Source organism: Pseudophryne corroboree, chromosome 3 (assembly GCF_028390025.1).
Source record: "Pseudophryne corroboree isolate aPseCor3 chromosome 3, aPseCor3.hap2, whole genome shotgun sequence".
Taxonomy (NCBI): domain Eukaryota; kingdom Metazoa; phylum Chordata; class Amphibia; order Anura; family Myobatrachidae; genus Pseudophryne; species Pseudophryne corroboree.
In genome coordinates this window covers 747,163,700-747,179,307 of record NC_086446.1, presented here as the reverse complement: position 1 = coordinate 747,179,307, position 15,608 = coordinate 747,163,700, and the positions used below count along the sequence as shown (strand labels likewise).

The 15,608-nt window shown below is 47.7% G+C and overlaps 1 protein-coding gene across 5 annotated transcripts in view; it reads left to right on the top strand.

Annotated features, from left to right (window-relative positions):
- Positions 1–15,608, top strand: part of ZFYVE27 (zinc finger FYVE-type containing 27) — a 144,945-nt gene that overhangs the window by 23,752 nt on the left and 105,585 nt on the right. For all 5 annotated transcript variants that reach the window (XM_063962315.1, XM_063962316.1, XM_063962317.1 and 2 more), the window contains exon 5: positions 8,470–8,565. In XM_063962315.1, the coding sequence (XP_063818385.1) occupies positions 8,470–8,565 (96 nt within the window). The remainder of the gene's footprint in view (positions 1–8,469; positions 8,566–15,608) is intronic.

Genomic DNA, 15,608 nt, shown 5'->3' with positions numbered 1-15,608 from the left:
GTAAAAGCCCTTATCTGATTTTCCATTCGGACAGGGCGGAATTGAGGACTCGTCCTCAGTTTCTCCCTAAGGTGGTTTCAGCGTTTCACCTGAACCAACCTATTGTGGTGCCTGCGGCTACTAGGGACTTGGAGGACTCCAAGTTGCTAGACGTTGTCAGGGCCCTGAAAATATATGTTTCCAGGACGGCTGGAGTCAGAAAATCTGACTCGCTGTTTATCCTGTATGCACCCAACAAGCTGGGTGCTCCTGCTTCTAAGCAGACTATTGCTCGTTGGATTTGTAGTACAATTCAGCTTGCACATTCTGTGGCAGGCCTGCCACAGCCAAAAATCTGTAAATGCCCACTCCACAAGGAAGGTGGGCTCATCTTGGGCGGCTGCCCGAGGGGTCTCGGCTTTACAACTTTGCCGAGCAGCTACTTGGTCAGGAGCAAATACGTTTGTAAAATTCTACAAAATTGATACCCTGGCTGAGGAGGACCTGGAGTTCTCTCAATTGGTGCTGCAGAGTCATCCGCACTCTCCCGCCCGTTTGGGAGCTTTGGTATAATCCCCATGGTCCTTACGGAGTCCCCAGCATCCACTTAGGACGTTAGAGAAAATAAGAATTTACTTACCGATAATTCTATTTCTCGTAGTCCGTAGTGGATGCTGGGCGCCCATCCCAAGTGCGGATTGTCTGCAATACTGGTACATAGTTATTGTTACCAAAAAATCGGGTTATTGCTGTAGTGAGCCATCTTTTCTAGAGGCTCCTCTGTTATCATGCTGTTAACTGGGTTCAGATCACAAGTTGTACAGTGTGATTGGTGTGGCTGGCATGAGTCTTACCCGGGATTCAAAATCCTTCCTTATTGTGTACGCTCGTCCGGGCACAGTATCCTAACTGAGGCTTGGAGGAGGGTCATAGGGGGAGGAGCCAGTGCACACCAGATAGTCCTAAAGCTTTCTTTAGATGTGCCCAGTCTCCTGCGGAGCCGCTATTCCCCATGGTCCTTACGGAGTCCCCAGCATCCACTACGGACTACGAGAAATAGAATTATCGGTAAGTAAATTCTTATTTTTTCTTCTTCTTTTCTTTCTCTTACGTCCTAGAGGATACTGGGGTCTACATTAGTACCATGGGGTATAGACGTGTCCACTAGGAGCCATGGGCACTTTAAGACTTTGATAGCGTGGACTGGCTCCTCCCTCTATGCCCCTCCTACCAGACTCAGTTTAGAAAATGTCCCTGGAGGAGTCACGCTTAGGGAAGCTCCTGAAGAGTTTTCTGCATTTATTTCTATGTTTGTTATTTTCAGGCAGGGCTGGTTGGCACCAGACTGTCTGCTTCGTGGGACTTAGGGGGAGGGGAACGGTCCAACTTCCCATAGGGTTAATGGTCCCGTTCCCCGCTGACAGGACACTGCGCTCCTGAGGGAACTATTCGCAAGCCCCACCACGGCAAGCGTACATTCCCGCTGCACGCTACCACCCCTAACAGAACCAGAAGTGAGAAGAGTGGTGAGTAGAAAGCCGGCGTCCAGGTTAGTGGGTCGCCGGCGGTAATGGCGGCATAAGGGTATGGAGATGCAGCACTGACAGGCAGGCTGCGGCTCCAGGTTTCAGAGGCATACTATGTGTGTTCCGCTGTGAGGGGCGAGCTGAAGCCTTAAAATACAGAATACCCACACTGGCAGCAGCTTACAGGGGTTCTAACCCACTGTAAAGCACATTATAAACCTCAACCAGTATTAAAAAAATGGGAAGACCGCGCGCCATTAAGGGGGCGGGGCTTCACTATGAGCGGATCCAGCAGCTCACCAGCGCCATTTTTCCCTCTGCAGCTCTCACTGAACAGATTGCTAGAGAAGCGCAGCTCCTCCACAAGGACTCAAGATTACCTCAGCGGGACCAGGGGTCATAGAAAGGGGGGGAGCAGTATAAGAGCACTGATACCCTATTAAGGGTACTTAGTCTGCGACCCAGCTAGGCTTAAGCTTTAGCAAGAAGGGCGCTGTGTGGCTGGCTCCATTTTACTCTGTGTCTCCCTAGAAGGGCTCTGTTTGGGTTAACTGGGCTTAACCTTTTCTCGTGTGTGTGTGTGTGTACCTCACATTACTATGTCTAAGGAGTGCGTTTCATGCACGGCAGAGTGTTTTTCTTCCCCAGGGGGATCACTATAATGTACTCGGGAAAGTACTCATTCTCAGGCTAGTGGATCCGAACCAGCATGGTTGGATTCTCTAAAAGGGATGATTTCGAATATTTCTAATAAATTATCCCAGAATGAGAAAGAGACGCAGTACTTAAGACAGTCTGTGGATGACCTGATTAATAGAGATTCAGGCACCACACCAGCGCCTCAGACCCCTACCACTTGTCCACAAAAGCGTACACTGGCCCAGATCCTGCAGACTGACACTCGTGACGACATGTCAGATGCAGAGGAGGGTGAGGTGGACTCAGTGGGGGAGGGGATGCAGCTCTGTCACAGGGGGTACAGGCTCTGATAGAAGCTATTAGAGATGGTCTGTAAATTCCTGATAAGGTGACAGGGGAGGATCAGGTGTCTTATTTTAATGTAAAACTGTAGTCCTCTGCTACTTGTCCTGCATCAAAAGAGTTGAATTCTCTGTTTGAGGAAACCTGGGTTAATTCTGATAAAAAAGTTTGGGATCCCTAAGAGATTACTCACATCCTTCCCTTTCCCTCAGGATGATAGAAAAAAAATGGGAAAACCCACCGATTATTGACGCATCGGTATCTAAGTTGTCATGTAAGATAGTCTTACCTGTTCCTGGGGCAGCATCCTTAAAGGACACGGCTGACTGCAAAATTGAGAACATTCTCAAATCCACACACAAGTACATAGCTGCTGGGGTGGCCCAGAGACCCACTAATGCTTGTGCATGGATCACTATTGCAAAATGGTCAGGTAATCTAATTGTCGAGTTAGATTCCTTATCCAAGGGGGTGATAGTTTTACTCCTACAGCATATACAGGATTCTATAAATTTTATGGTAGAGGCCATAAAAGAAATAGGATTGCTCAATGCACACAACACCGCCATGGCAGTGTCAGCACGCAGGGGCCTACGGCTATGCCAGTGGACTGCGGATACGGATTCCAGGAAAGGCGTGGAAAACCTATCATTTACAGGTGAGGCCTTGTTTGGAGCTGAACTGGATTTGTGGATTTCCAAGGCTACGGCGGGTAAGTCTACATACCTTCCTTCCGCAGCTCCCCCAGCTAGGAAAACCTACTCCGCTCCAACGCTGCAGTCCTTTCGGACAGCAAAATTTAAAAATAAAACCAGAGGTTCTTTTACTGCCTTCAAAGGCAATAGAGGTAAACCTAGAAGACTAGCAACTGCAGGTTCACAGGAACAGAACCCCGGTTCTGCTTCCTCTAAGCCTTCAGCATGACGGTGGACCACACTGGCTGGAAGACAGGCAGGTGGGAGCTCGATTAAGATATTTCAGTCACATATGGGCAACGTCATGCCAGGATCCCTGGTTCAAATATCTTATCGCCCAGGGCTACAGACTGGAGTTTCAGGAACTCCCACGTCACAGATTCTTCAAATCAGGCTTACCAGCTTCTCAAGAAGCAAGTACGACGTTACAGGCAGCAATTCAAAAACTGGTACAGACTCTGCTTATTGTTCCAGGGTTAATATTCCAACCTGTTTGTGGTACTGAAACTGGACGGGTCGGTAAGGCCCATTTTAAACCTCAAGTCATTGATCCCCGTACTTACGGGTATTTAAGTTCAAGATGGAGTCTCTGAGAGTGGTGATCTCGGGTCTGGAGGAGGGGGAATTCTTGGTGTCTCTGGATCAAGGATGCGTACCTTCATATTCCGAATTGGCCACGAACAAGGAGTGAACATAATACCGTACCTGGACGATCTGCTGATAAAAGCGTCATCCAGGGAGAGGTTGATGGACAACATTGCCCTATCAACCCAACTACTCCAGGATCACGGGTGGATTCTGAACCTACCAAAATCTTATCTGAAACCAACACGGAGGCTTCTGTTCTTGGGAATGATACTGGATACGGAGGTACAGACGGTATTCCTTCCTTTAGACAAGGCATTGGTAATCCAGTCGATGGTACTCTAAAACCAACCCGGATATCTGTGCATCTATGCATTAGTCTCCTGGGGAAGATGGTAGCCTCTTACAAGGCTCTACAATACGAAAGATTTCACGCAAAGCCCTTCCAGCTGGATCTGTTGGACAAGTGGTCCGGATCACATCTTCACATGCACCAGAGAATCCGTCTGTCGCCAAAAGCCAGGATTTCTCTTCTGTGGTGGCTTCAGACTTCTCACCTGACCGAGGGCCGAAGGTTCGGGATTCAAAATTGGATTATGCTAACCACAGACGCAAGCCTCAGAGGTTAGGGAGCAGTCACCCAAGGGGAACAGTTCCAAGGAAAATGGTCAAGTCAGGAGACCATCCTTCCAATCAACATTTTGGAACTAAGGGCCATATACAACGCCCTTCTACGGGCATCACATCTTTTTCAATATCACGCCATTCAGATTCAGTAAGACAATGTGATGGCGGTAATCTACATAAACCGACAGGGAGGAACGAAGAGCAGAGCAGCAATGTTAGAGGTGTCAAGGATTCTCCTCTGGGCGGAAAGACACGCTGTGGCATTGTCAGCGATCTTCATTCCAGGAGTAGACAACTGGGAAGCAGACTTTCTCAGCAGACACGACCTCCACCCAGTAGAGCGGGGCCTTCACCCGGAGGTGTTCGGGTGCTTGACACGTCGGTGGGGAATGCCACAAATCGACATGATGGCATCTTGTCTCAACAAGAAGCTCAAGCGGTATTGTTCCAGGTCGAGAGACCCACAAGCAGTGGCGGTGGATGCTCTGGTGACTCTTTGGGTCTACCAGATGGTGTACGTGTTTCCTCCACTTCCATTGATCCCAAAAATTCTCAAAAGAATAAAAAGGGAAAAGGTTCAAGCAATTCTCATTGCTCCGGACTGGCCAAGAAAGGCCTGGTACGTGGATCTACCGGAGATGCTCCTAGAGGACCCGTGGTCTCTACCTCTTCGTGAGGATCTTCTCCAACAGGGGCCGTTCATCTATCAAGACTTACCACTGCTACGTTTGACAGCATGGAGGTTGAGCGTCAAATTCTAGCCTGGAGAGGGATCCCGGATAGGGTTATTCCAACCTTGATCCAAACCATAAAGGCGGTAACGTCTAAACATTACCACTGTATTTGAAAAAAATACGCCTCTTGGTGTGAGCACAGGAAATTTCCTGTGGTTGATTTTCAATTGGGACGTTTCCTCCTTTTTCTGCAGTTGGGTGTGGATGTGGGCCTACGTTTTTGGGCTCCTTTTTAAAAGTCCAGATTTCGCCTTATCCATTTTCTTCCACAAACAATTGGCTTCTCTCCCTCTGGTTCAGACATTTTTGAAAGGTGTTCTGCACATCCAACCACCCTTTGTTCCTCCTACCGCACCTTGGGATCTCAGCGTGGTGTTGCAGTTCCTGCAATCGGAATGGTTTGAGCCTTTACAGGAGGTTTACGTAAAGTTTCTTACGTTGACGACCGTCACACTGTTGGCCTTGGCTTCAGCAAGACGTGTGACGGAGCTGGGAGCGTTGTCTCATCAGAGCCCCTATTCGATTTTTCATGAAGATAGAGCTGAACTCAGAACTTATCAGCAATTTCTTCCTAAGGTAGTTTCTGCGTTTCATATCAACCAACCTATTGTGGTTCCGGTGGTTACCGACACCTCTGCTACTTCAGTGTCCTTGGATGTTGTGAGGGCTTTGAAGATCTATGTGAAGCGGACAGCTCGTCACGGAAAATCTGACTCGCTGTTTGTTGTCTATGATACCAATAAAATTGGGTGTCCTGCTTCAAAGCAGACAATTGCACGTTGGATCAGGCTTACTATCCAGCATGCTTATTCTACAGCAGGCTTGCCAGTTCCAAGATCTGTACAGGCCCACTCTACTAGGTCGGTGGGTTCTTCCTGTGCGGCTGCTTGAGGTGTCTCGGCTTTACAGCTCTGCCGAGCAGCTACTTGATCAGGTTCGAACACGTTTGCTAAGTTCTACAAGTTCGATACTTTGGCCTCTGAGGACCTTCAGTTTGGTAAATTTGTTCTGCAGGAAACTCGGCACTCTCCCACCCAGTTTGGGAGCTTTGGTACATCCCCATGGTACTAATGTGGACCCCAGTATGCTCTAGGACGTAGGCGAAAATAGCATTTTAATTACCTACCGGTAAATCCTTTTCTCTTGGTCCATAGAGGATACTGGACGCCCGCCCAGTGCTTCGTACTTCCTGCACAGTTACTTGGTTAAGTATTGTTGGTTCAGCTGTTGCTGTTCCTGGTTTGAAGTTTGGTTAGCTTGGCTTTCCTCTAGTTGTGTGTGCTGGTTCGGAATCTCACCACTATCTTTTCTATCCTTCTCTCAAAGTATGTCCGTCTCCTCGGGCACAGTTTCCTAGACTGAGTCTGGTAGGAGGGGCATAGAGGAAGGAGCCAGCCCACAATATCAAAGTCTTAAAGTGCCAGTGGCTCCTAGTGGACCCATCTATACCCCATGATACTAATGTGGACCCCAGTATCCGCTACGGACTACAAGAAAAGGATTTACCGGTAGGTAATTAAAATCCTATTTTCTTCATTTTAGACCAGTTTTAGGGGGTTATTCAGGTCGCATTGCGGCGCCAATGTACACGGGCAGGCTGTGGCTGCAGGGGGTCATCCACAGTTGCGACCGCAATTATATTGAATAACCCCCTTCGTCAGTGAATCTCCGTTTTCATTTTAATCTTATTTTAGTCCATGTTTTAGTAATAACTTTTGCAAACAGTTTAATGATACCGTAAAGGATTTTGCTGAAGAACAGTTCTTTGAAGTTCCCATAATAAGTTTGCTTACCTTTTAGCTATGTGTTTAGTCTAGGCTCAGTAGGCTGAGAATGTGTTACATACGGAGTCTGACTTACCGCAGTACTCCCATATATCATATGCAAATGAATGCCTTAACCCATATCAAAGGTGATGTATTGCTGAACTGAATAACCTACATTAAATATATGCAGTGTTCTATACTTTGTTAAATATGTCCACAATGCTAGATCCCGCTCAGAGGCCTGAAGAAGCCACTTCTTGACCTGTATCAGGCCCTGTCTACACGATGTAGGTGGAGCTTTAGTTGTCTGTAATGTAATACAGCAGGAATGACCTTTGATATATCTGCAGTCTATCACCGAACAAGGTAGTTAACCTTTTATTGTTCACACTATACCTCCAAATTGACAGTGACCACCACATGTTTAGTTACCCTACAGATGGGCCCTCATGTTATTGCTGCAGTCGTGCTAAACAGCTCCCCTCAACGTGCCAGGTCCCATGTGACTCTTTTAGCACGGGAATTTTTTTTGCCAGGAGACTCTGCTGATTAATGCGATACGTGACACTTGTAGATCTGTGTGCGACTGAGTCTCTGAATTTGTATGCAAAGGGCTATGATGCAGTGGCTGCGGCTCAAGGTCCGTTGTGCTTGATATACGGGCTCAGCCACACACCGATATACAAGTGTCACATATCGCATTACTCAGCACAGTCTCCGGGTGCGTCCTAGCCTGACAGTAGCAGAGTTGCACAGGACCTAGCAGTTCGCTTGCACCAGGTATCTCGCACTGCATGGCGTATTGAGGCTAGAGGACACATCTGTACATGCCCCATACTTACAGTATAATGCACTTATGTGCTAAGTGGTGTTGGGTAATAACAGTCTGACATACAGAGTAATGGGGCCCATATATCGTCGGCAGCCAGTTCTGTGTTTTGCAGATGATTTTATACTGTTCACCGATTGCCGATTCCGACCAAAATAGTATCAGAATCCGGGTGTCAAAGATGTTGGATTTTGCAGACCAATCGGGTCTGTAGATTTCTAGCGTATGGTAACAATCAGCCATTTTTGCAGACCGTTTCAATGGGATGCAGTCATATGACCGGCACTCGGGATCCCGGCGGTCACCATGCCGACGCCGGAATCCCGACCGATCAGAATGCCGCCCGATGGAATGCCGACACACAGGGTCTATTCCCACTCATGGGTGTCCAAGACACCCATAGAACGGGAATAGATCCTGTGGCGAGCGCAACGAGCCACCGAGCCCGCAGGGGCCTCTGTTGCATTTGTTTCCTCCCGCCGGCATTCTGCTGCCGGGATCCTGCAGTCGGTATACTGACCACCGGAATCCCAGGCGCCGGCAATACGTTACCAACCCGTTTCAATGGTTGAACAATCTTTTCTTTACATGTGACTAGTAAAATGACATCTCCTGCTGATAAAAGGGCCCCGTAATAAGAGACGTGTGTTATCATTGCTGGATATCATGTAATGTGTTTATTTACCTAATATACCATTGTTTAGCTGTAACCCTGCTAATCCCTGACTTTTCCCATTGGTTTCACAGTTTAATTCACCTGGAGATGATACTTAATCTGATCTGCGGCACCTGCGAGAAGGTCCATCAGGTCCTGTACTGGCAGGACCCCTCGGCCTCCTTCCAGTAAGTAGCAGATCACTTCACAAAGAGCTGGGGTTTAGCTATTTTCTTTTATCTTTTATAATCGATTTCTTTGTTTTGTTTTTCTTTGTCTTTTTTTTTATAACTTGTAGCCTCTTTCACTACATCACTATACATCAATAATTCAAAGGACAAAGATCATGCTTGCACAATAAAGTTAGACAAAGGGCTGCTCTTGTTTACAGGCTACAGGGGAAAACAATACGAGACTGCTTTGAAAAGACAATGAAATGAGAAATGGGAAAATAGTCTAGAAATGCTGGACCCCTAATTAGAAAGGGGACGACGACGACATGCCATGTTGGAAAGTCCAGGCTGCAACATATTGGGGGCACAAGTCATCTCTATGGCAGGCCTGGGCTCTGGTATATTGGGGCAGATGTATTAACCTGGAAAAGGCATAAGGAAGTGAGAAGCCAGTGATAAACGCACCAGCCAATCAGCTCCAATATGTAAATTAACAGTTAGGAGTTGATTGGCTGGTGCATTATCACCTTTCATTTATCACTTCCTTGTGCCTTTTCCAGGTTAATACATCTGCCCCTTTGTACCTGTCCCCCTTTTGGTACCACAGGCTTGGCATAAGTAACTAGGGGATCTATTTACCCAAGCCTTGGAAAAAGAAAAAGTGGAGTGAGATAAAATACTAGCCAATCAGCTCCTAGCTGCCATGTTACAGGCTGTGTTTGAAAAATGACAGGAGCTGATTGGCTGGGACTTTATCTCCATCTTATCTATCTTAAAGGTTTAGTAAATAGACTTCTAAGTAGATTATGGTAAAGTATGTTTGGTTAGGAAGGCATATACAGTGACTAACTGTGATGTTCGCTGAATAGTATTGTATGCTTAACACTGGGTGGCTAAGGTGAAGGTACAGTATATATAAACCAGTCCTCCCACATTTTGCAGAAGCTCTGTTTATCCAACAGAAAACGTAAAATCTATTCATTAAGTATCCAGTTTAATCTGTTTTGTAACTATTTACATATCAGATGCGTCTATCACCAGCGTTAGCAATTGTGAGTTAAGCAGCCAGAAATGTGAAAGAAACGGATTAGCAACTTGTGCAGATAAAGTTTACGGTGAGAGATTACATAAATCCTATACAGTATACTCCAGATGATGCAAATGATCAGTCAGTCTCATAAAATATGAATGGCTGCCTTATTCTGTTACATGGCAGGAAAGCAAGACTGCAATGATGGTACAAGCCACCGTTTTTATTTAACCTGTAAACTTCATTTGTTGGACTAACGCATGCAGTGCTTAATGTGATCTGTGGCGCACCTAAGGGGGGAACACAGGGAGCGATGTTCAGCTAATTTCTAAGCAATCTGACTAGATTGCTTAGAATATCGCACCGTGTGTAGGGGTGCCAGCGACAGAGATGCGCAATCCCACGCATCGCTATAGCCGGTGCTAGATTGGCCCGCTGGGTGAAATGAGTGGCCCTCCCGTGTCCGTCCTTCCCTTGCTCAGCACATCGCGCTGTGCTGAGTGGGGGGAGAGGTGTGCTGCGCGGTCTGTGCTAGACTGCTCCGTACACATCTCTGGGGAAGTCTCCATGTCAGTACGGCATCCAATGAGCCAAAGTCCTTTTCATGTACCACGGCTAATGGACTTGCCCGAGGCTATCCTATTAGCCCCGATGCCGGAACTTATTGGGGATTTGGTTTCGCCTGCCTCAAACCTAATCCTTGCTAAGTAAGCATTTTTCCCATGATCGTAGCTGCAGAAACACGTAGGGGTATATTCAGTTAGTCGGAAACTGCTGTCTTGTCGGAAAGGCGGCAGTTTCCGACTGGAATAGGTTGGAAGGGGTTCCGACCTATTCAATCCGGGCTCAGTTTTTCTGACAAGTCAGGAAATCTGACTTGTTGGAATGCTGTCGGAAAGCACGTGGATCGGCGGAATAACCACCGATCCGCGTGTTGCTGTCAGAAATGCGGCTGAATCCAACAGGTTTTGGCCCAGTTTCCGACAATGTCAATCCGACTTTGTAAAAAGTCGGATTGACATGTCTCGAACGGCCAAATCCTTCTGGATTTGCCCGCTCTATTGAATAACCCCTGTCGGATCCTTTCCGACAAATGCATGTCGGAAAGGATCTGACATTAATTGAATGTACCCCACAGCTTTTTGCGGATCCCATGTGTTTTTGCCCCCCAAACAAGAGTTATAATTGGATAGCCCAATAATGATCAGTGGGTAAAAATCGCTGAAAAATGACGGCGGATAATAGGATACCCCCTTAGGGTGAGTTATGTTCACCACTTGGTGACTGCAGCACAGCTGTCACTGCAGCCACCAGTTCTACACATTGGAGATTAGCAAGCACAATGTACTGACATAGATGGAACGTGTCCTATTGTTTTAGGGCCCTGCCCATCCTGCCGTTCCCTGACATTATTAATGTTCTTTGTGGTGATCACTGATCCTTATCTGCACTGACGTTTGAGCTCCATTCACCAAGTAACAATGTCATCTCGGCTGAATGTACTAGTGGAGCTTATTTGTGCTCATATTTAAAGAAAAGTTATTTTCAGAATTTTTACATTTGTGTATTCAGTTGAGTATATTCACAAAATTATAGTAAAACGCACCAGTGATACAGCAATCCCGTGTTTCACATGTTTCTAATGAGAAATGCCATCTCGACGAATTTACTAAAAAAAAAAAATTGTAAAGAAGTACTCGAGGGAGCCCTGTGATAATAACACTATCTCAAGATAGTGTTATCAGGGCTTTCCTCTGGTTCCCTTACCCCTTCACAGGCTGTCAGTGAAGGCTGTGCTTGAATCTGACCCCTGTGATCAGCCATGTGACAGACACACAGGATGATCACTGTGTAAAAAAAATAAATAAAAAAAAATAGCCCCGAGCAGTATTCTGCATGCAGGTCTTCTTTCAAAATAAATACTCAGAAATTAATAATCTGCACTAGGAGATGATGCACTTTTTTTCCTATTAATTTTTTAGCCGTGTTGCTTTAAATGCTTCCACTGTGTAAGAGTAGTATGGTAGGACAACCAGACCTACCAAAAAAGAAAAAAAAAAAAAAAACTAACACCACATTAAACGAGGTGATCCATTTTTTTATTTTTTTATTTGACAAAATATGGGAAGATCTGGGCATAAGTTCCCCCTCAGCAAAAGTTTTTTTTTTTTTTTTATGTATTGTTTTGGTTATTTTCTGGTGACCACCAGACAATAACTACTAAAGGGGCACATCGTTTGAAAGAGAGGGTCGGTAGGGGGGAGATCAGGCACATTGTGCACCCCCCTTCCCCCATCTTTGTACAAGGTAATTTTTTGACGGTAACATTGTCGGGTGACCATATCTTTAAAAGAAGATGCCTCTGAATTTATGTACATCTATGTCCACTTACATCTAGCCTCCATGCACATTAAACAGCCCTTTTGTCGCGCCATGCTGTGGCATGACTTGTTAGCGCCAAGCGTCTTTACGTGCGCCTTTTTCCATTAAAATGCGTCTTATTCGCAAAACGATGTGAATAGGCTGCACAAGCAGCTTCTGCTGACTAATATGATATTCAGCATGCCTATGTACTGTGTGTGACCGTAGCTGTATCTGCATATGAAATGGTACATTACAGTCAGTGGTTAAAGTGGGCCGGAACGGGGCGGAACTGCGTTCCGTCACCTCTAATTGCAGGCGGAACCAGTTCCGCCTCCGCCCGGCCACAGCATCATGTCCCTGTTCCATAGTAAAGGTGGCAGCGGCCGCCAGCCAATCATGGCTCGCGGACCGGCTGCAGCACCAATCAGAAGAAGATGAGGCTTTTTTGGCGTGAGCCAATCACGGCTCGCAGACCGCCAGCCAATGAGAAGCTGCCAAGTGGCAGCTTCTCATTAGCTGGCGGTCCAGGAGCCGTGAATGGCGCACAGCCGGCGCCAGGTTCAAAGTGCCGTCTCTCCCCCCCTCCGCCGCTGCCACAGCCGCCAGAGTGTGACTGAGCCGCGGTTTGTAACGCCCGATCCCCCCCCCCCCCCCGCAGCCGCCGGAGTTAACTGTTCCATAGTAAAGGTGGCAGCGGCCGCCAGCCAATCACGGCTCGCGGACCGGCTGCAGCACCAATCAGAAGAAGATGAGGCTTTTTTTTAAATCTGGCGTGAGCCAATCACGGCTCGCAGACCGCCAGCCAATGAGAAGCTGCCAAGTGGCAGCTTCTCATTAGCTGGCGGTCCAGGAGCCGTGAATGACGCACAGCCGGCGCCAGGTTCAAAGTGCCGTCTCTCCCCCCCTCCGCCGCTGCCACAGCCGCCAGAGTGTGACTGAGCCGCGGGTTGTAACGCCCAATCCCACCCCCCCACCCCCCGCAGCCGCCGGAGTTAACTGTTAACTGACGTTGAGCAGCGGCCAGTAATGCCCATGCCCACTCCCCATCTCCCTGCCAGCGCAGCAGCTTAAATTCCACCCTACCCCTAAGCTTAGTGACCCGCGGCCTGTAATGCCCTCCCCACCTCCACCGGAGCACTGTCTGCAAGTGAATGATGGTCCGAGGCCCTATCCTAACCGTGGCACACCCCTGGGCGTCTGGCAGGAGAGTCAACTCGCCCTCCACATGAAGACCTCCAGGTAACTGCTGCCACAATTCACAGCTCTGGGTGCCCAGTCTTTCTGCTGCTGATATTCTCTCTCTCTCTCCATGTTTCTCTCTCTCTCTCTCTGTCACTCTATTTTGCTATGTCTCCCCCTCATCTCCCTCTTTTGCCATGTCTCTCTCTCTCTCTTGCAATGTCTCTCTCTCCATGTCTCTCTCACCCTCTCTTGCCATGTCACTCTTTTTGTCTTTTTTTGCACTTTCAAGACTCTGAGAGAGAGAGAGAGAGAGAGAGTGTGTGTGTGTGTGTGTGCGCGCTGGAAGGGGCTCTACCTGTCGTACTGTGTAAAAGGGGAAGCTGTCTGCCGTACTGTGTAAAAGGGGGCTTCGCCTCCCGTACTGTGTAAAAGGGGGACTCTGCTATTGTGTGTGTAAAGGGCATTAGTATGTGGGGCGGACAATGTGAATAAGATTGTGCTACTGTGAAGCATTATTTTGAATTGGTGTTACTTTTGTGTGGCCACGCCCCTTCTGTGTGAGGCCACACCCCTTTCTGCGGCATTGCGGGTGAGGTGAGTTCCCCCACCTCTCCAGGACCACTTTAAGCCCTGATTACAGTTATTTCCTAGGAACACACTGTAGCGTAGCATTTTGTATGCAGATACAGCCGCAGACGCACACAGAATACAGGCATGCCGCATATTATTTTAATCAGCAGAGTCTGATTGTGCGTCGTATTCTCATAGCAATGCGAATAAGATGCATTTTCGGTAAAAAAGCAGGACCTGTCAGGTCACTCACGCCAGGAATCTCCTGCTGTGTTGTGAGGCAAGATGTACAGTGTGAGGATACATCTGTATGCCAGGTTGATGAGAGATCTTCCCCCATCCCTAGACTCAGAAGCGTCACTTACCTCCTTGACACCTGGTGCGGCGGTGAGACAAAGGGCGCTGCTGAAAGGGGTGGATTTTCACTCAGGGGGCAGGCTTCACTGCCCAGCGCCCTTGTTAGCTGCTCGGGGGTCCGAAAAAGGGCGGGGCTTTGTGGTAAGGGCGGTGCTCCAATGGGGGCGGGGCTTCGTGTCCCAACCGACACCCGTCACTTGTGGGGTTCGTGAGGTGTGCGCTGCCTCCCGGAGAGTGCTCTGCCTGCAGTTCTGGCTCCTGTCACTGAGCAGGAGCCGGCATTTTGGTGTCACCCCTCGGCGGGTGACACCCAGGAGCGGGCCGCACCCCCCCCTTGTGACGCCACTGCCTAGATTCCATTATAGTTTTATAGGGCAGTGCTTATTGCAGGTGATCACATTCACCAGGAAGACCAGACTCCCCTCTTATAGGTTTAAGGAACTTTATGCCCCCCCCTAATGGTCCCTCATAGTAAAATGGGTGCCATAACCAGATATTCACTATCATTGTATAACTTGCACTAGGCCATTGGCTGGATAGTTTCACTTTCTTAGTCATTTCTCTATGGTAATGAGTTTTGCCTTAGAATATTACCTACCATGGTCCATTGGCCACTGCCGGCAATACGTTGACCATTTACACGTTCCTGGAGTTTAAACAATGCAGAAAAAAAAAAGCCCAGGTTCTGCAAGAATGAAAAGACCATTGTCTTGCAGCAGGCCTGGGACGACCTGCAGGATTGTATGGGATGCTGGACCCCAGGTGTGTAATAGTTTATGGAATGCCATTTAAGACATTTTCAGACTTCGTCATTTTTCCTTCTAATAAGAGCAAATATGGGGTGGAATGAAGTTACTAACAACTAGAGAAAATTAAAATAAACCCTGCTGATAAGTAGTATCATACTGAGGTAATACTCTCTCCAGAGGCCAGGACAATTAGTGGCCAACGATTCCCTGGCCGGGAGAGCTGTCCAGTTCTGGCCTTGTAACCTGACCAGGGCCTTATTGCCCCAGCCTCAGAATATTGTTACTCATCTATATTAATCTAAGCCACACTGGACTAGAGGGAGACTTATGAAACCTTGGAGAGAGATAAAGTACCAACCAATCCACTCCTAACTGCCATGTTACAGGCTGTATTTAAAAAAAAAAAAGTCAGGAGCCGGTTGGTTGGTACTTTATCTCTCTCCAGAATTTGATACATCTCTTCCCTGAGTGCGCCCGGACAACAGGTCCTCTCCACAGCACGCCCCAGTCTGTTGGTAGCTTGATCAATCACGGTAGCCAGTAATGGCGACTTTGCCAAATCCCCACTCTGAGCGGTCTGCCCGTCGTAATTTCCAGGCATTGCTAGTAGAATACCGCCAAGATCCGTCATTGTGCTTTCAGGGCTGTGAAGAGTATCATCCACTTAATGTATAATTTAATTTAATACAACATTACTCTGTACCGCTCCTAAAGGGTTAACGGTGCTAGAGGACACTCTAGGAGAAGAGTTGCAGTGAGGGGATGGGACAGCGAGTCATATACCTCAAATGTCAGGCCTGAATCTA